The sequence below is a fragment of the Solea senegalensis genome, linkage group LG13, assembly GCF_019176455.1.
Source record: "Solea senegalensis isolate Sse05_10M linkage group LG13, IFAPA_SoseM_1, whole genome shotgun sequence".
Lineage (NCBI taxonomy): Eukaryota > Metazoa > Chordata > Actinopteri > Pleuronectiformes > Soleidae > Solea > Solea senegalensis.
In genome coordinates, this window is record NC_058033.1 from 4,095,547 (window position 1) to 4,116,649 (window position 21,103).

The window sequence follows — 21,103 nt, forward strand, 5'->3', positions numbered from 1 at the left end:
TTCTTTGTATTTGACATTGTGTCTGACCGACTACAGGGCATCTGAAAGTGGAGAAAGTGTTTTTTTGTTTTTGTTTTGTTTTCTGGAGGCAAGGGCTGTGTTTTGACGTAAAACAGGCGGCGAGTTTGTTGTGAAAATACAGGATTTTCAGATCTGTGAGGCGCGTCCATAAGGTGGTTTGACCCTGTGACTCTCACACTGTGTTTACATGCCCACACTGGAGAGGAATTTGGGAAAACACACGCGTGAACATTTTGTCACAATAACAGCTGTGATGTAATTAGAAGATCTTACAGGATTTGCTGGTTAAAATAATCTGTCAGAGATTAAGATGCACAGAATAATCTTTGATGATATTTGTTGTTGGTTTTACTATTTTGCCTCTGTTTAGTCTTCTTGAACGTAAATGATGTAACATTGTTTGGTTGCTACATCCTTCATCTGTCAGGCAAAACTATCAGACTGAGGGAGCGTTTGTGTGGATACAGCTGCAGCACATGGGCAGGGTTAAGTAGTGTTTATTCAATCTAACTGCTGGGTGACAACTTTTTGTTTTTGTGGATGCTTCTTTGGGGTGTGTGTTTTCACTCCACTACACTCCAATCTCTCACTTTATCAGCTCAATACTGCTGTTACCTTTATCTGAGAATGTTCCCGGGCGACACAAGCTATATTTGTTGTGGTGGTTGGCATTTATCAAATTGATGCCCAGGGAGATGGCTGCAGCATGGTGCCATGACCTGGCCGCACGAAGGCAGCTGATAACACGATTGTTGCCATCACAACTCCCCAGTGTTGTGAAGTCCTGTCATGTTGCCGCCAAAACGGCCGTGCCGCGTGTCCGAATGCCGTCAGTAGCAGCGAAACCCCACATGTGCTTTGTTTGCTTCCCATCCCTGCCCTCCTCCTCCACAGGCTTCCCTCCCCCACTCCGTCACTGTCTGAGCCGCACTCTCCTTAACCTGCGAGTAATTGTCCTTCACCCAGTCACTGAGCATCTCACAGCTCACCAAAGCAATGATTTACTGATTAACTAGACAAAACACTGACATCCAGAGTCATTATCTCACCCCAAAATCTCTGTCTTTTCTTTTTCATCCTTTTCTTTGTTTCCTGTGAGTCCGCTGTGTTCGGGCAGCTGGAGAGTGGCTGGCTGATTTGGTTGATAAGACTACAGCACAGGAATATATTCACCAACCCACACATTCTAATGCCGACCCTCCTATCAGTGTTTTCATCTTTCTCTTCTCTCACAACAGCTGCATGCATGTGTGCAGGACATCAAACCTGCTTACCGCTGTGAAGTAAAAAAGTGATAAAAGATCAAATTTCCTTTGACATCATGGGCAGTGACATAATAGAGTAATGGTATTATTATTTTACCTTTAAAACCTTGATGGACCACCTGGTCGAGAGCCATTAAAGAGTTACCTACATTTACAGTGAATGTTATGGCTACATTTGTGATATGGTGAGGTCAAACTATATGGGTTTTTCTATGGCTGATAACGTTAAGAATGTTAAGAAATCAGGGTAGAAGTGATATTCTTTCCTCCATCTGATTAAATATAACAACATTGAACTTTCTGAAAACAAACTTATTTGTATTATTTGTAATAACTGGCTGGTTAATAAATAATAATAATCGGACAATGGCAAATATTGACCCAACTGATTAATTGGTCTACTTCTAGGTCAGATTCTGTGTAATAATTACAATTATAGCCCAGTCTGACAGACTCAAGTCATACTCAATGACAAGCAAAGCCAAGTTGGGGATTTGTAGAATCATGGTGGGAAATCTAATCACATAACTATATAACAGTTGTCTTTTTCATTTTTTTGTGTGTTGTAATCTCCTTAACCTGATAAACTTGTTTTTCTAAATTAGTTTTTAATAAATTAGGGGAAACATTTGACACACACAACAGTGTCTGAGTCAAACTAGCTCACAGCAGCAGGAGAATGTTTGGGACATCCAGGTGAAGGAGTGACACCTGGCTTGAGTGTTCAAGAGACGGGACCCTTGCCCACATGAAGGTATCAGTGTTCACTGTATTTTTCCCTACTCACTGATTTATGTTTTTCATTTGAACATTCATCTTTATTTGATCCAGCTTTCTGTCATGCACTTCTGAAAACACTCCACTTTCTAATTTGTGAGGTATTTGGAACGCTGCCCATTTCCACACCTGGCCTATCGCTCTTTTAAATCAGGTGGGGGGGATGTGCGTGCATGTGTGAGTATTGTTGTTAGGGTGTTGTTAGTGGGACTGGCCTGGGCAACAGGGAGTAGCCTCGACTCATCATTAACACAGCAGTGCACCTGTGGTCACTCTGCTATTCTCTTTGAGCGCATTAAGGTTCTCAGCGGGGGATTTGGGAGGGGGCTGGGGTTCGCCATTTTGATCCTGGTTGAATTACGTGTGGCACGCTCGCCCGACAGCTCGCCTCATGTCTGGTAGATGTGATAAAAGGAGAGGGGATGCACAAACAGGCCTTTGTTGGGGACAGGCGCCGCTTGAATGCTAATAAACTGATGGCACAAACAGACATAGGCTTTGAAAAAAAAAAAAAAGATAAACATGGACACACACATTCAGAGCAACAGACGTTAATGAATTGGACGTTGCTTGGGGTTTATGTGAGAGTGTGTGTGTGGGATTGATGTGTTATTTCCTAAATCACCATTAAAGCTGTGATTGTGTGAGATTTTTACGTGAAAACTCAGCTGACTCATTGACAATGCAACAGAAATATCAATAGATACGACCTGTTTGCATAAAAGATTATGATGACCAGACGAATTAATCATCCACACTGTTGGTTTATAGACTTTTGCTATTTTTCTGCTGCAGTATTCAAGTGAAGAAGCTCGTTTAATAATTTCAAGCCAATTTATCAATTTTTTATTGGCATTTAGTGAGTTTGGAAACAAAGAGACTGAATAAGCCTCTGGAATGAGAGGTGAAGCATCTAAAACAAAGTACAGAATTATAATGACGTGGATGACTCGGTCTTCCAAAAGTGGATGTCAGTATGAAGATAGAAATTTAGGCTAAATAAAGGTATCAGTCAAAACTTCTGAGGAATTATTTGTTCATAGAGTTGACAGATCACCCATTTGACACATGATTAGATTGACCATCGAGAAGGGATAATGCAAAGAAACACTCTCACAGTGTAATCTGTCGACCTTCACTTGGTGCTCGACTCCATTCCTATTCCTGTGAGAATCCAAACTTCAAGATTAACATGACTGCTTACTTTCCATTCCCTGGACTAATGCAAAAACAAGGGACTTTGTTACCCAAGATAAAACTATATACAGTCATGCGATTAACGCATTTTAAGGTCAGCATGAGATAAGTATGATAGTCTTAACAGTTGTTTTGAGATATATGGCAACACTTCAGTTGGTTTGTACAGCTCTATCTTCAGGGATGAGACAGAATCCTTCTCATTCTGTCTTAGTCTGAAAAATCAGACCAGTCCCACTGAAATTGGACTAAATTGAATTTCTCAAAGTCAGACAGACCAAATCACACAGTTAATGTGGTTAGGGTTCGTCTTACTGCATGTTCCATACTTCTCGTCCCTGGGTTTTGATCCAGAAATAACAGAAGTTACAGACAACGGACACAGTGAAGGAGGTGATGGGTTGGCAGGGAAACCTAGAAATTAAAAGAAATGAGAGAAATACAGTAAATGTGTTATTCTTGTCTCACTATTTCAGAGAGACGGATGAAATCATCTTGTAGTGAGAAGTTGTGCTGAGTGATAGAAGTTTGTGCCATGACTATGCTTGGATGTGACTAAGAGTTTCTTAAAGCTATGAACATCCCCTTTGTTTTCAGGGTCCATGCATTTATGTTTCTCACAGGAGTTCATGCTTTTTTTCTTCTGGCAGCTGGACTTGATTATGTTTCTTCTGTATGTGTACTGATCAGAAGTCCTGCCAATTTAGTCCAGCATGGTGCTTTGGTGTTTGTAAGAAAAATAGTACTGATTGTATAAGTCCTTGTGGGACATATCATATGATCCTGGCCAGCTACCTACATTCATGTCGTAATCCTCTTTTTGTATTTTCTTCTAACTGTATTGACAGCTGACCAAAATAGACAAGAATGTCCAAAACAATATTGAAAAAGCCTGTTGCACTCACAAGAATGGGGTTTTTATTCAAAGTTAGTTGGTTTCTGGGAATTGAAATGGAAGCTCTTACCTCAGACCAGCCTTTTGTCTTGGATGGTTGAGGGGAAGCTGATTGACTTGGCTCCCAGTTTGTAGCTCTCAAGGATATTCAGCATGGTGATGATGACCACAGGGACTGGGATAAGAAGGCCTTTGTGAGAGCACAGCAGCAAGTCAGTCTGCTGTCGTCAGCGACTCGATTGGCAAAAGGTCTCCTATTTTTAGCCCGGGCCTCGTACCTGGCCCCTTTTACCTTAATGTCTTGTCTTTCACACACTTTTAATTAGAGACGAAGAAATAATCACTGCGGTTTCTGGACGCTGTCTGACTCGAAATGTCATTTTTGCCCACTCTCAGCAAATCTGGATTACCCGACATGTTGATGTATGCTAGGTTAATCAGTGTAATCATTGCTTCATGCTTGTGGTGAGGAATTGGTCCAACGATACCAAATCCACATGGAGGAAGGAAGTCATAGATCCTTAAATTGATATTTATGTTTGAGATGGAAACCAAAAAAATTTTAAGTCAGTGTTTCCCCCAGAACTACAGGATTGTGGTCAGGAGTATTTCTGGATATGTAACTGCATTTACACTTGTTCCCTGTTCACTTTCACCAACTTTACTAGCAATCAGCAATCAGGTAGTTGAGAATTGCTATTAGGGTAAATGCTATAGTTTGATTGGGTGTGTTTTTGGTAGGGATGGGTTAGGGGTTATTTGAATTTTATCAATTTGGATTCCAATTCTTATTCGTATATTAGCCGTGCGTGCTAAGCACCAGCTCATATCTAAACACAGTAGCTAAGACTTTGCTGGGATGCATGACGCTGCCAATACAGGTACATAAAACCACATCCTTTCCTTGCAGACACATAGTCTTTGTTTGCAAAAAATTTCAATATAAACAAACAAACGCATATTTATATTTTAGCTGTTAAACTGTTAAACAAAATTGAAATTCTAGTTTTTCTCTCGTGAACTTGGTTTCCAGGCACATTGTATCCAATTCTGCTTTGGTTCATATTCCTAATTCCCAACCCTAGTTTGTAGCAAGCTGAGTATGATGCATTTCCATGTTTTTAGCCGTGGGGCAGAGTTTCTAGTAAACTGTTTCCGTATACTAATTCTCCAAATTTGTTTTTGTTCTGCTGTAAGCTAAAGGAACACACCCCTCCTTGTTGTAGATACAGTGTTTAACCCATTGACCTTTAATTAGCCATCCTGTGGCTGTGGAGAAACCTGCATGCCATGGCCCAACAGCTCTGAAGGGGCGGGGGATCTATTGATGAGCGGTGGGTGCGGGAGAACAAGCTGAACTCGCTGCTGAACATCAGAAAACAGCATAAATAAAACATTAATGTTGCTCCTTTAATGAAAACTCACCCAACGGGTGTGATGATGAAAAATTAATGTAGCTGCTGAAGAACTTGCTAACCAGTGGGGATGATTAGCAATTCCTTAAAAGCCAGTGTTGACAAACTGTTGAGAGGGTGAAATATGTGGTGAAACCTGGCATCATGTTTTTGTAAGTTGTGCTGTGAGGGCATAAAGATGCCAAGGGAGGCTTAACATATTTATTAAAATTATGAATATGTTCCGTTTACTGGACACTGAAATGCAAACATGTTAATTTTTGACAACTTGTTCAATAAAATATTGAAATATGTGCAGATAAAACCCTTAAAACTCTTTAATAGGATTTCAGCACAGCAAAGCAAAATAGATTTTTTCTGTTGTTTTCTTTGCACATAGACCATTTCTGAGGTAATTTATTCATCGTTTGGTACGGTCGCCTTTATGGCTGGTGGTTGTAGCTTATTTTTGAAGCTAGTTTAATTTAACAGATGATGTACCTGCCATCAACACCCGACTTGTTTCAATCACCTGAAACCAAACTATGGCTCCTTCAATTAGAATTGGGTTGTCCAGAATGTTGGAAACTCTAATTTTTTTTTCAAAAGATATGTTCATGATACGGTTCATAATTGGTGCAACCGATCATTTCTGCATCCTTTCATTCTCTCGTTCTCTTTTGTCACACATTTTATTTTAACCCTATTGCAGTGTAATTTGTATCAGATATTGCACTTTTGCAATTTTGCCAGCCCTACTGTCTCATGTGTTCAAACATCATCAGCAGCCACAGCACAATAAGTTGGCTACTGTCCTGCACAATACAAGGCTTTTGCATTGAAGGTCAGTATCAACTCCTTAAATTCCCAGTGGTCTTGAGCTGAGTGGGGCCACCACAACATTGGTCATGAAGGGTGAGGTGTGCGAGGTCCCGACCTGGAGCTGTCGAACGCTCTGCTGCATGAAAAAGGGGGGAAATCACTGAAGCATAAAGAGATGCCTTTGAGGAGATTTGCAGCACTTCCTTATCTCTCCATGTGAAGAAAAAAAAAAAACCCGGGCCCTTCACTGCCATTCTGTGTCACCTGGAGATCAGACTGCTGTGAGATTTGTGCCAGATGCTGCTTCTGAAAAAACAGCCACATCAGTGGAAGTGGAAGCTCTCATCTCCTCTGCAGAGCTGTATGCTTTCACTGTGTGGGCATGTGTGAGTGTGCTCTTTGATGTTGGGAAGTACAATGTGTCCCCCAGGTGTTCAAGGACACACCAGGGCTGCGTATTGAGAAATCCTCCTCCCTGTCATCCACACTTACATGCTAGCTTTTTACACCCCTCCGTCCTCTGAGAGACCCTCAGTGGACAAACACAACATTGATTCAGGGAGACTGCAGCTCCTGACAGAGTCTGAGGCTCCATCCACTCCATTTAAATGCATGCAATCAGCTCGGGATACACCTGTGTCCACATTAATTCAGAGAGTTTTGGAGTCACAAAAAGGGAGAAGTTGAAAAACTACACTTGTGTTTGAAAACGTCTGAATGGGCACAAATGGAAAGCACAGTAACCTGCATTCATTTCCCGCTTCTTAATGGCCACTACTCGACCGTCAGCTGTGAACAAAGAGCCCTGTCAAAAGGGGTTAACTTTAGGTCCAGAATCTGTCGTTCCCAGCGATACGTGTGGCAGTAACTGAACTACAGCAGCAGTGAACAAACATCTTGGGTTCTGGCCAAAACAGTGACAGAAGACACTGCAGTACTTCTCAGAGAAGTTACTAAATCAATGCTCTAGTCCTGGTCAGTGTCAAGCAGTGTCCTGTTTTATGCTTTTGTTTTGTACTGTGAGCTGTAGAAATATTCACCATTACCATTCACCATTCACTCATCTCCCCAATAGCATCAGCTGACATTTCAGCTGATTTCACTGAAGTCCAGTGAACACGAGAGTCAGTTTATAGAATGTTTATAATGTTACTTTTTCATGTTCTCGGAAACATTCAGTCTCATTTCATGGTTCATCAGCTCTGTGAAGGATTAGAGTGAGTGAAAAAGGGCCGCCTTGTTGTGTCAGTCCTGATTTGGATTGTTATCAGTGGCAGAGCTGCAGAGCCACCCGGAGCCTAAGCTGACAGCCCTAATCGAATGGGTGGAAGCCAATAATGGTGACCACTTTAGTCTGAGGGTATTGTCTCTGTGTCAGGCACATAATGAGCTACTGTATGCAGAGGCCGTTGTGGATGACCCCTCTTGTTGCATCCTCTCTGACATGCTCAACCTTCTCTATAAACAATTCTCAGGAGTTAAGTTTCAAATATCACATCAGTACTAAAAATCCATTTTACAACCATCGCACCCAAACCCTGAACTAATAACATAATTCCCAAGAATGTATTTCTGTCACGCAGTCAGCTGAATGTTGACATGAGAGAAGATCGATTTGCTGCTTTTTCACTGGACGAGGAACACGATATATCCAACTAGCGAGCAAAATATTAAATTTACTTTTTTTCTCTTCATTCTACTAGAATTGAAAGTAGAATAATCTCATTCATTCCATTGACCTAATCAGACGAGCAGATGAAACTATTGCTGTGTTTACTTGATGGTGTGGTTCGGTTTGGTACAGTACGGTACAGTTTGGAATGGTAAATCCCTGGGTCAGACATGCATTTCGACTGAGAACAGTACCTTTACTTGGTGTGTGGGATGTGCCCGATGACCACATCAGTGAGATACGTAGCGTGAGCCCGGGAAACTGTTTTTTCTATTATATTATATTATATTACATTGGTGTAAATGCGAATCAACTTTTATTTTCAAGTGATTATACACTCAAACCCTCCTAAATGTTACACACTGGACTCTAATGGAATTGTTAATCTACCATTTTAGTCGTAATTGTTTGTTTTTAAGCTGTAAAAGTCTGTGTCTCTGCCCGTTTCTGTTGTTCATCCCTCTGACAGGTCAACCATGTGCGACAGTGTCCAGCAGGCCTGACCCTGTCATCACATTCAAATACTATGCTGGTGTTTTTTTTGGTTTCTGAATGAATTAGCTCTGTATCATCCAGACACAGACAGCCACAAATATATGCACACTGCTCTCTCTCTCACACACACACACGCCCACAGACAGCAGTTCTGCTTGTCAGGGTCCATAGATCACGGCTCATGGGTGTTTGTGCTTCAGTCCATGCAGCATAAAGTCACAACAGGAACAGATAAGACCAGTCCCAGGTTGGCTTTGGAAGCCAAATCCGCAGCAGCCCCCCAGTGTTAATCGGATTAGTTGAAAAGTTAGCAGCGCGGCCGGCCCCAACAAGACACAACATTTTTCACACTGACTTCTGTGACTTATTTTGCTCCGTAATCTGCGTCTTGTCTCTAACAATCTTACAATGATCACTGACTCAATAAACAACAGTCTCAGTGCATGATGAACTGCTGTTAACCTCTGCTTTGGAGATGCAGGAATATCATATTTTTGTGACTGGTGGGTGGGGGTGGGAGGTTATGGTGGGGGATCTGGTCTGCCCAGGTGGGGGAACAATGGCACGCCGGTTGTCTTAAATGGAATGGTTGGCTGAGCATGGAGGCAGAGGAGGGAGGGACATGCAAAAAAAAAAAAAAGAGTTGTGAAAATGATTGGGGGCTGGAGATGGGGCAGTCGGCTGAATGGGGGCAGCGGGGTGGCCACTGGACTCTAAAAGCTCTTTTCATGCTTGGTCTGTTTCGACCAAAGCTGAAAACACATATAAGGGACACTGAGGTCGAGCTAATTGTTTTCCTTTATTTTTTGGAAACCAGTAAATATATAAAAAGGAAATAATTGGACATTTCTGGCTGTTTGACGGTGCTGAATGCTGGGTTTTGGGCTTATAACTGCTTAGCTATCGAGCCCTACGGAAGACTAGCGGCATATTTTTATGTTATTGTGTTCTGTTGTCTTCTTTCTACATTTCGTCCAATCTTACAGTTTCCAAATAGTTTTCTTTTGGTGCATTCCAGTTCATAATATCCGAGTTCCGAGTCAGAAGTTTCAACTGAAACGCTCCCTCAAGTCGGACTTCTAACTGGGAACCTCACCAACCCCAACAGAGGGTTCCAAGATGGCAATCTCTTGCTTAAATAATAAAAATTATTACTTACTATCAATTGCTTGTTTGTTTTTCTATCTGGATTTGTTGCTGTGCTGTTTTTGTTAAAGATTTTTGGTATTGCTAACAATGGCTCGCCCAAGATGCATCAAGACAATTAGTGTTCATACATAAACCTGTGGTGCCACAACAGACCGGTGGGTGGTGGATCATTCTAAATCAAATAATGTTTAGTATCTTTTCTAGAGAGATACTAAACAATGATAGGAGAATGGGAGTTTATGAAGAGGCTGCACAAAAATACTTTCCCACACTCCCCTATTTTGAAAGATTAAAGAAAAGTACCATCCATGTCCACATCACCATCAAACTAACCATTCCTTCCTTTTCTTCCTTTTGAGTTTTGCTGCTCAAAGTCAAACAGACAAACAAATGTGATAAAAAAAAAAAGACAACAACCCTGATCACACAATGACACCTGGCAGTGTGAAGACTCGATGATTGGGAGTATCCTTTACCATCTTTCATCGCAAACCAGATTAAACAGAAAGGAATTTTCTGTCATCTTGTTTTCTTTTGTCACTTTGAGAGAGGGCCCCTCTATATTAGAATAGCAGCCAAGTCCGACATGTATAAGACAGCTCTTGGCTCGCTGAATCGACAGCCTACTGTCAAACTGGCAAATCTCCCCCATGCCTGCATTTTCCCCCCATGATCCCATGGGAACTGATTCTCTGGCCAAGATGGGGTTTTGCGGTTACAGTTAGGCAGAATGGGCAAAAAATTATGCCATGTGGACAAGAAGCCTTTTCTTCTGTGTTCTGGTAACATGGCTGACTGGCTCCGGGTTGGCCTGGGTAGACGGTCATCTGCCAAACACAATATGTCTCAGAATTAGACTAGGACTGAAGGTCAAAATTAGCATCAGACTGACATATAATGAAGGAAATCACAGTAATACACAGTTTATAATCATTTTTATTAAAGCTTTGAATTGATCATGTTTTTTTGTACTCTTGCGTGTTTTTCAGCCTGGGCCAAGGTGTCGCTGAATATGAATGAGAGTGCTGAAGTGTACCTGGGCGACTCGGCTGAGATTCCCTGCCACTACAGCTTCACGGACACCGACAATGAGCCCAGCTTTGTCATGATTCAGTGGTTTGTGGTGAGTTTTTCGGGACCTTCTGCCAAAAAACTGACACCGTGTGGAGCTACACAACTGCTCATACACTCGTTTTGGTTGCCCCTCCTTAAATAGTTGAAGTGCCAAGTTAAAAAGGTAAAAAGGTCCTATTTTGGTAAGTGATAGAGATTAGGCAAGTTAAACACAAACTACAAGGACTTACATATCTCGACTCTCACAAAACGTTCAAAATATCATTAGCAGATTAAATTTCAGAGCAGTGGAGCAGCACTGCCTGCAGCATGTCATAATTCATGACATGCATGTTCATGCAGCAAATAGCTAATAGGCTTAATTTCCCTACTAATCTAATCCTGTGCACAGATAAAGAAGAAGAATGAATAATGTGGAAAAATCAGTAGGAATCCCAGGCGGTGTATCTCCATTTATCAGCAGTGGTAAATTATTTTCAAATCAATGAAAAAAAAAAACTGCTTTGCACACTGCACACTGAGGCTTCCTCAGTCTTCTTGATTATATAATCAGAAGTGTGTGTGTGTGCAGTTTCACTTGATAATGATTTGGCAATCAGAGATCACATGGTGGAATCGTTCACATTTCTGAATCCACCCATTCATGTGTATGAATTTGAATTCAGAATGTCTGAACAAGCATCAGGATTCAGCTCAGTTGCTTTTACCTTCCAAAGATGTGAACTGGCTGAACCCTCATTCACTAAATATCCTTATTTAGGTGTCTCATTGAAGTTTGTCCTGACTGTGTGCGTCTTTCCTGCAGAGAGGTGTTGGTAGCTCTCGTACGCGGATCTACTACTTTGACAACAAGCAGAACATGGCGGACAGCAACACCGACTACAGCGGGCGCATCAACGTGACTAAAACCCAGCAGGGAACTCTGCTCACCATCCAGGACGTCCAGCTCTCGGATGAGAGGGAATTCTTCTGCCAGGTTAATGGACTCGCTGCCGGGAGCGCCGAGGGCAAGACCCACCTCAAAGTGTTTGGTAAGGAAAAGGGAAGTCCCAGAATGGACCCAAATCTTCATACAATACTCGGAGTGCTTGTCCGACATTGGCATAAGGTTAAGTTTTCTCTCATGATTTTGTGACGCTAAAACTAATACTTTTTCCTAATGTAGCTCCTCCGGAGTCTCCAGTGATCGAGGGTGTCCTTACTGGAATATCTGTGACCAAAGACGTGCCGTCCAAGGTGAGTCTTTTTAGGTTGCATACATACTAATGTACTTACTTTAAAACCCCACATAGCATCAGGTGTATCTCCATCCATACCAACACACCTCAAAACATACACTTTACGGTCAATCAGGCTTTGGGTTAGACCCTTTATCTCCAACGAAGGGTAATCTTACAGCATACCATGATATTTTGGACAATGCTCTGCTTCCAACTTTACAGTTTAAGGAAGGCCTTTTTCTATTCCAACATGAATGTGCCCCAGTGCACAAAGCAAGGACTATAAAGACATGGTTTGACAAGTTTGGTGTGGAAGAATTCGACTGTCCCGCACAGAGCCCTGACCTCAACCCCATCGAGCACCTTTGGGATGAACTGGAACAGAGATTGTGAGTCAGGCCTTATCGTCCAAAATCAGTGATTGGGCTCATCAATGCTTTAATTCATATAAAAACACTTCCAAATCTGGAGGAAAGTCTTCCACGAAGTGTGGAAGCTGTTATACCAACTCATTGACCATTCATGTACACAGGAAGCAGGTTTTTCAGCACTTATTTGCGTAGTTATCGGAAAATACACGGACGAGAAAGCAGAGATGGTGAAAATGATGTCATGAAATGAATCTGTGTGTAACGGTCCAGCAGCGTTTCTGAACATCTTTGAAAACTCCAGAGCGGTGTGGATGTAGCTCTTGTCTTAGTAAATACAAATGATTTAGTGTCACTGTGTCTTTCCATTCAGGTGGCATCGTGTGAGGCAAAGAACGGCTTCCCTAAACCCAACATCACCTGGTACAAAAACGGCATGCCACTGGAGTCTACGCCAGGACGTAAGTGTCAGCAAAAAACATGAATCAAACAGCAAAGCATCTCAGAAACTGAGGCAGCAAAATTCTCTGACCACAGAAAACTGGGATGTTTAAGTTCAGGTCACCTGTATTTCATGTTAATAGCAATATGGGCATAATGTGTTCAATTTTCCCGCTAAACAAGTCGAAAAAACTCACAAAATGTGTCTTTTTTGTGTCTTAAACCAGACGTAAACGTGCTGATTCTGACCTGGGAGTCCAAGGGCCTTTACTCCGTCCAGAGCACACTGGAGTACAAGGTGACCAAGGAGGACAAGGACTCCCACTTTTCCTGTGAGGTCAGCTTCTTCGTCCCCGGAGCGATCAGAACCGTCGAGTCGAGCAGCATCAACATTACTGTCCACTGTAAGTTTCAAAGAATTAAACTTTATAGATTATATATAGAGGAAATGTGTTTATCCTTGCCACCAAACAGTTCATATACAGACAACACAATTGTATAAAAGAGGACACTAGCCAGGAAACCCTGGTAAAACATGTGTCACAGGTTCTTGCTAATATTATAGGATCTTAAGAAAAAATAGTCTTTTATTATATTAATATTATGTAACAGACTTAAACACAGAAATCCAGAATCTGAGTCAGTGTGTTTGTTAATCAGGAGACATTGGCTGCACCTGTGATTCCCCCACAGCTGAGGACAATCAGCTCAGTGGGAGGTTTGATATAGAGGGTGGAGATTCCCTGCTCAGTTGGTTTTGTGCCTCCAGAGAGTCGACACCTTCAGTTGACTCGCTGATTTCATGTTGGCCTGTTACATTGAGTTGCTTGTGTGTTTAAGAAGTGTCTTCTCCTTTGGTCATTTATTTGTTTTGGGCCCATGCAGTTTTTATATAAAGCTCAATGTTGCTGTGTTTTGTTCGTATCCTAAGGTTCCCTGACCTTACAGCTTAGATTTATTGGGACGCACACGTATGACAAAGCAATTTAAACCATTGACCACATTTGATGCTTTGTCTTCACCACACTGCAGTGTTACCACAACCCCCCAATATGAACACACACACACGGCAGCAGCAGCAGAGAATTTACTGCCTTCACACTTTTTTTTTACTTCCTCCATCACCCTGTATCTCCTCCTTCAGTGTGACATTGTGTCACGACATGATACACACACGTCACAGACTATCAGCCCCTTGCACACTTGGATTTGGTATAGTATACAGCCTCAGCTGAGTGTGCTGAGAGCTGAGAGTGTCCACCCTTACTTTTGCAGTCATGGGGTTATAAATGCAATGCCAAATCATGCATAAGAACTCCTTGAACTCCTGAAACTGTCACCTTGAAAGCCCCATTGTCTTAAAGATACGTTAAGGTTACTGAGCCACGTTGTTGAAATCTGATTTAAAATCTGATTCATTGCAGAGCAGATTTGATGGTGCACATTCTTAGCTGCAAGTATCTTGCACGTGAACGTGACTGCCCTCTCAAACAGCACAATACAGACAACAGTATTAAAGTGGGAGACGTACAGAATTCAATAAGTAAAATTATATATGTACCTTCATTGATTTTTTTCCGTAGTGGAATTGAGAAATGGAAGCTATTGCAGCCAATTTGTGAGCGAGATTTAGCTCTAGAGGACGTCAGGTTCAGGTCAATGACGTCAATGCTCGTTGCATGCCTATTGGGGCGGGAAAAACAGTATTTTCTAATATGATATTCCATGGCCCTATATTGTATATTTGTCTTATTAAACACCACTTACTGAAGTGATACAGGTCTGATTTGAAAATTGGATTTGGTGATGGGAGTCCTGCATCCACACAACCCTGACAAACAAATCTGAGTCACATCAGCTGGGCAATCTGGAAGTAGCCTAAAGGCATTAAAGTGCCGTATTTTGTCCTCTCTCCTCTGTTGGTCCATTGTTGTTTGAAACAGTTTTAAAGGGACATTGTTGCAGGCCGAGCCAAACACAGTCGAGCTGTCAGTGCTTTGGAAACGGCCTTGTTAAGTGACTTCGGCGGCTCGCTGAATATGCCTCGCTAATTTGATGTGATGTGTATGTGTGTTTAGACCCCACCACCATGGTGGAGCTGTGGAAGGAGTCGCCCCAGGGCCTGGTCAAAGAGGGGGATACTGTGGAGCTGCGTTGCCAGGGCGATGGCAACCCCCCGCCGTCCTTCATTTTCAGTAGAGAACAAGTAAGAATGGAGGGTCTTTTCTCACCCTGAAAGTCCCCGAGAGAGAATGGGTGACATGCAGGAGACATGTCGGGAATGTTTTTGATATGCAGAGCTCACAGGGCCTCATGTAGACATGAGTGTGCAGGGTCTGTGAAGGCTCTGTCAGCTCTGACCCTGCAGACTCAGGTCGGGGTCCGAGACCGGAGGCCACGCTGACGGGCCTCACGGATGGAACTCATTCCCATGTCACACACACATCCTTTTGTATGTGCAGACAAGGCAAAAACTCATCTGACCGCCGTTTTAACTTCAACAAGCTTACTTTTATGCATCGAAACACACTATTTTTGCATGACAATAGAGAAAATCTAATTATCGTGTTATTCCAACTCAAACCAGACTTTTAAAGCAAATGTTAACATGGCATGTGTCTCAAGTTGGACCAACACACTCGGATAATGAGGTTGGGAGTTGTATTTCCACTGTTCCAGCCCTCAGGCTTTGACACAAACATAAGAGAAGAAGCAGCAGCTACACTGAAGAAGACAACAGCGAGAAATCCAATCAAACTGGTGCATTTTTGCATTGAATTTATAATCTTTCAACAAAGAATTGAATATTTTGAAGTTTAATTGATGGTAGAAAGTCTAAGAAAGTTGTTTTGGTCTGCGAAAGTAGCAAGTCGACTGTAAATCGCAGATTAAGCCTGTCCCATACGTGAGGGTTTTCAAATACAACTTTGTTTTAAAAAGGTGAGAGACCACAGACACAACAATCCTGAGAAAACACAGACTAGACGATGCAGTCAAGAAGCAGGGATTTGGGATCTCACAGAAACTTGCATGATTTGACGTGGCTGCAGAATATAAACAGACATGGAGCCGTTGTCAGTTAATAGCTGTTGCGTGTGCGATGTTTTGTGCTGAGGAGCGCAAACACGTTCCGAGTTACGGTTCTAAACAAAAGTATGCAACATCCGTTTCCCGGTTAACTCACTCATTGGTTATTGCCAGATAATCTGTTCAACTCTGCCTAAAATCGGAAGGCACCCATGATTGTTGGAGGGCCAGATTGGGGGCGAAATCCAGCCAATTATACTCTAGTGTGGGGCGGCTTTAACAATTTGAAAGGCAACATATCGCCATCTGCTGTGGTGTGGTCAGACACTTCTTTAATAAATTGGGACAGGGACAAATCTACAGCAATAGCCAGACTTAATTTTGCATAAAAACTTACTGAAAGACGACAAAGACGTCGGCGTTCTCTCTTTACAAGCTTGTTCTTATTCTTATACATTTTGGGTTTCACCCTGTGTTATGTGATATAATATTTTAGAATTTATTGCGGAAATCTGGAAACACAGTTACACCGCTTTAAGCAGGCGAAACATGTCAGTCAGGGCTGTAAAGTCTGGAAAAGTCATTACACAGCAGAAAACAGGACTTTTGGATGAACAGAGGGAGAGAATTGTGCCAGTACAACATCTGAACACACACTGTTGCCCAGTAAGCTGTCCTGACAGTGCTGACACATGGGAGGGGTGGACGTTATAGACATGCACAGTATGGTCAAAAGTATGGTCAAACAAATCATCCTGTGATTATTCTTTGACAGATATTACCATTGCGATACAATTCTATAATTGAATTGTTTTTGCATTTTAAGTCTCATTTTTGTCATTTCTTAAACGTTCATGCCTTCTTTTTTTTTTAATTAAGAAAACACAAACACGTGTTCTTATCTAAAGAGCACGATCTTTGGATGCCAGTCTAATTTCTGCTGCAGTATTTTTCAATTTGGATATTTGCACTTGGTCGTGCTGCGATTTAGATAACTCTGTGATTAGTTGTGCTGCACTAATGTGTTTCTCCATCCACCCAAATTGAACCTCCTCTGTCAGAATATATATGATATACATGTAGTTATGACACAGACGCTGATGTTAATACACATTTTGAATAAAAACATGTGAAGCTAATGTCCTTTTTGGTAACTAATAGATAGTTCAATCTTGAAAAACAACACACCAAGTTGAGTAAATGCTCCAGAACAGAGTGGTTAAACACTTTTACAGGCACAATTTTTACGAAAGTGTTTGTCCTGAGACTTACACTTTAAAACATTGTATAGATTAATGGCAACAGTGTTTGTTTTTTCCTTGTGGAGATGATGTACGACTTAGTGGCTGATGTTTTATGGCAATCCGTCATTTTTTGTTATTACTAACGCTGTCGTTTTGTTTGTGATCAAATCAACTTTGTGCCTCAGTTTATTCCAAAAACACTTAACTCAGTCGTTTCACAATGAAATGGAAAACTGTTTTACCCTTTCTTAAATAGGTGGTTTAAAATATGAAGGTTAAATATTTAGGAGTTCTCAAAGTCCCATTCCGCTTGAGGCTCTTGACTCTAATGGACATTGGTGTAAATTGTCGCTGTGTTAACAGAATCTCAGCTGTAAATATTTCTATGAAAAACCAAAAATAGGAATAGGAAAATCAAGTTAATGTCTTTCTAAAACTGATGTACCATGACTCATCACCCCTTATCTTTATTTTCACCTCGTCTTTGTGTGGAATTGAGTCACAAACGGTGCGTCTTGTTGCAGGACGTGGACAAGGACCTGGACAGCAGCGGGGACACGTTGATCTTGTCACCAGTGTCTCGGAAAGAGAGCGGCATCTACCAGTGTCGCACTCGGGGCTCTGACAGAAACACCGACGTCAAAGGAGAAATGCAGCTCACTGTTCACTGTGAGGAATACAGTATATTCAGTTTTTTTAAAAACACAATGAGTGATTCACTGTGCTTTACAAATGTCTGTAGCAGAGGTTGAAATATTCCATCCTGACATGAGATTAATATCGATTGGCTTGCTCCTTTCTGACTTAATTCCAACTCCGTCTTCATGTCTTTGGTCTGTGTGTTGTCTTCAGATTTGGACCCAGCTGTGGTCGTGCCAAAAGAATCAGAGTTTATGCTCAGAGGAGAGGATCTGACCGCAAGCTGCAACGCTCTGTCCTCCCTCAAAACATCCACCGTCTGGTACAAGGTACGCGTGTTTGTCGCACACATCATCAGACTGCGGAGCAGATTAAATCACTTTAGCTTTGAAATCTTGCAAAGAGCAGCCAGTGAAAGGATACGAGACATTTTTGGACAAACTGAAATGCTCATCAGTAACAGCTGCGCAAGCTGACAGTGAAATACACAAAACTGTGTTTCATTAAAGAGAGTCGTTGGTTCCCAGGCTCACAGAGGACTCACGTGTTTGCCCTTATTTTAGATTAATATACCCATTTAATTGATGACTAAATAGATCGCCAACTATTATTTAATAATCCATAAATCAATTTGAGGTGTTGTTGAGTAAATGTGAATATTTTCTGGTTTCTTTGCTCCACGTAACGAAGAAATCATGAAAACAAAATGATTTTGGTTTGTGGACAAAACAAATCAACATTTCAAGGTTTAGGGAACACCGATCTACATTTTCTGACATGTTATGGATCCAACAACTAAATCAATAAATAATATGAATGAATAATGTTGCAGTTTGATGGCATTAAACAGTTAATGTTACTATTCTTCTGTTTTTGTGTGTGTGTGTAGAATGGGCAGCAGGTGGGGAAGGGCAACACGTTACACCTGCAGGACGCCACTTTTGAAACAACAGGAGAGTACACCTGTGAAGTGACCGTTCCCTCGCTGCCCGCGCTGCACACCAGCGGCTCCGTTCACATCATCGTTCAAGGTCAGTTTACTACGAGAAGCATTTTGGCTGAATCGTGTTTGGGCTTATTTTCTGTGAAAAAACAGCTTCATAGTTCATATATGGTCTACAATGACTGTATCAGTATCAGACTAATATCAGTGTTGGTAGGTACTCGAGTTTGTTATATCAGACACAAAATAGTGGTATTGTACCATCCCTACTTAAGGTAGTTTTTGGACGTTTTCTTTACAAATTAAGTGGAAAAGTTAATGTGTCTACAGGATTCAAAATGTACATTGTAAACATTTATCCTGTTGCCTACCTCTAAATCATTCTGTATATTTTTTTAGTAAAGCATATTAAATGTCTGCATAAATACAAAAGCCTCTGCGGTAACTTCTTTCATTTCCACCAGTTAGATTTCCCACGAGAGTCCTGATTAGAAACACCTGTGCCTGTGACTATAAATGTCCGTCAGGTAACTGTTGGGGCCTTATTTTGAAGGAGTCCGCGCGCTGAGACGTCAGTCTTACGAAACTGAAACTGTCACCGTAAAACACTTCCAGGAAGGAGGAGATTTGTGCCATGTCAAGTGGCTGCAGGACCTTTAATGTGAAACATCTGTGGAGGAAGTGTTTAAGTTTGATTGACAGTTCATCAAACAATGTGTGTGTGTGTGTGTGTGTAGGTAGTCCACAACTGGTGGGTGGTGTGGACCAGGAGGTGCAGATGGAGGAGGCAACAGGACGGATGGTGAACCTGAGCTGTGAGGCTCGGGGTCATCCACCACCCAGCATCTCCTGGAGCATCATCGGCAGCCAGGTAACCCAGTTTTACTGAATGGACAATAGAGCCGTGGTCTATTGGTGATTCTTTTGTTACACTTTTTTTAATTTAGCACTTTTTAGAAAGGTCACATCAGACCGTTAACACAGCAATTAACGTAAACTTAAATCAATTCCTGTGACAGGCAATTTTTCTGCAACTTTGACCAGTCGCCAGAGGCTGTTCCATCGTTTATCAGTAAGACTGAAGCAAAAAACTGGGTCGCAAGACAAGACTGGACAATAGACACCAGGATATGTTGAGATGAGCTGCTCCTCTCTCTCCTCCCCATATACAACAAGGGTTTTTACCACGGAGCTCTGCCTCCCGGCAAAAATCCAGCATGTGTCTTCACATAAAAACATGTACTCTGTAAGACGCTTTGGACTTGGTCAGCAACGCTGATTGGGCATCACGTCAGTGCAATTTTTTTTTCAGCCAGCGTAGCGATGTCGGACAGATGTGTGCGATAGCCACGATTTGACGAGCTTCCATCGCGCCGCTCGGCCTGGCCGATGCAAAAGTCGCGACTGTGCATCTGTCAAGAAATCAGGCCTCATTAGTCACAACAATCACAAAAGCAGGCTGGAAAATAAATCCTGAGGTTGTGTTGTTGTGATGGAGCTTTTAGCAGAAAAGCTACATCACCTTCTCAGTGAATGTCAATGCTTCCGTGTCATCATTCCTCTCGTTGAGCTTCCTGACAGCGTTATACTTTCTTAAAGCCGCAAAAGATAAGTAAGGCTTTATAAAAAAAAATCTGCAAAAACGATTATGAAAATGAATGTTGTCTCCCAGGGGCTATCATTTTAAATGCAGACATGAAACAGATTACTCAGTAAAAGGACTTATCTGGTGGACGTGCCGACAGACTCACCATCCGTCATGTGCCGGCTCGCACTGCTCTGTTTTTCTTTTCTTTGGGTGTAAGTTTTCAGCCGTAGCAGCTGGAAATGTTCCAGCGCTGCACGTTAAGAGCATAAGTTACTGCCTTATATCATTTATTTTTATTACTTTTTTTTTTTTTTTAGCAGGTAACCATTTCAGCATGGCTTCCCGGACACAGTATTTCCTGGCAGAAGCTGTTAACCCTGAGAACACAGAGCATTTTTCCATTACTATATTGAAACATATATGCAGAGGCTATAAGAATGTGCACTGTAGAGTGTCTTACATCCTTTTTTTTTTTTTCAGCACAAACTATAGGCAATCTCACTGAATGGACCATTTAATCGACACTATTTTGATAATTGATTCATCTGTTTGAAGCTTTCTTCCATGATTAAAACAAGATTTCCAATCGTTTAAGCTTCTTAAATGTGAATATTTTCTTCATTTCTTTGCTCTGGATAGTAAAGAATTCATTAAAAGTGAATCATTAAAACATCATCATTTCCAACACCGATCAACATTTTTTTATGGACCAAACCATTAATCGATTATAAAAATAATAGTTAGTTGCAGCTTTAATCTCACTATATAAACACACCTGAGCAAATGCACTGAAATTTCTTTTCATTTCATTTGTGAAAGTGCTTTTCAAGTTGGGCTGGACAATTAATCGAAATGTTATTGCAATCTTTCAA

At 41.6% G+C, this 21,103-nt stretch overlaps 1 protein-coding gene across 1 annotated transcript in view; it reads left to right on the forward strand.

Moving 5' to 3' along the window:
- Positions 1 to 21,103, forward strand: part of mcama (melanoma cell adhesion molecule a) — a 42,773-nt gene that overhangs the window by 15,449 nt on the left and 6,221 nt on the right. Inside the window, exons 2-11 of the mRNA XM_044043095.1 lie at positions 10,677 to 10,810; positions 11,567 to 11,792; positions 11,927 to 11,997; positions 12,723 to 12,810; positions 13,018 to 13,194; positions 14,869 to 14,996; positions 17,586 to 17,730; positions 17,914 to 18,029; positions 18,590 to 18,731; positions 19,381 to 19,514. Of these exons, the coding sequence (XP_043899030.1) occupies positions 10,677 to 10,810; positions 11,567 to 11,792; positions 11,927 to 11,997; positions 12,723 to 12,810; positions 13,018 to 13,194; positions 14,869 to 14,996; positions 17,586 to 17,730; positions 17,914 to 18,029; positions 18,590 to 18,731; positions 19,381 to 19,514 (1,361 nt within the window). The remainder of the gene's footprint in view (positions 1 to 10,676; positions 10,811 to 11,566; positions 11,793 to 11,926; positions 11,998 to 12,722; positions 12,811 to 13,017; positions 13,195 to 14,868; positions 14,997 to 17,585; positions 17,731 to 17,913; positions 18,030 to 18,589; positions 18,732 to 19,380; positions 19,515 to 21,103) is intronic.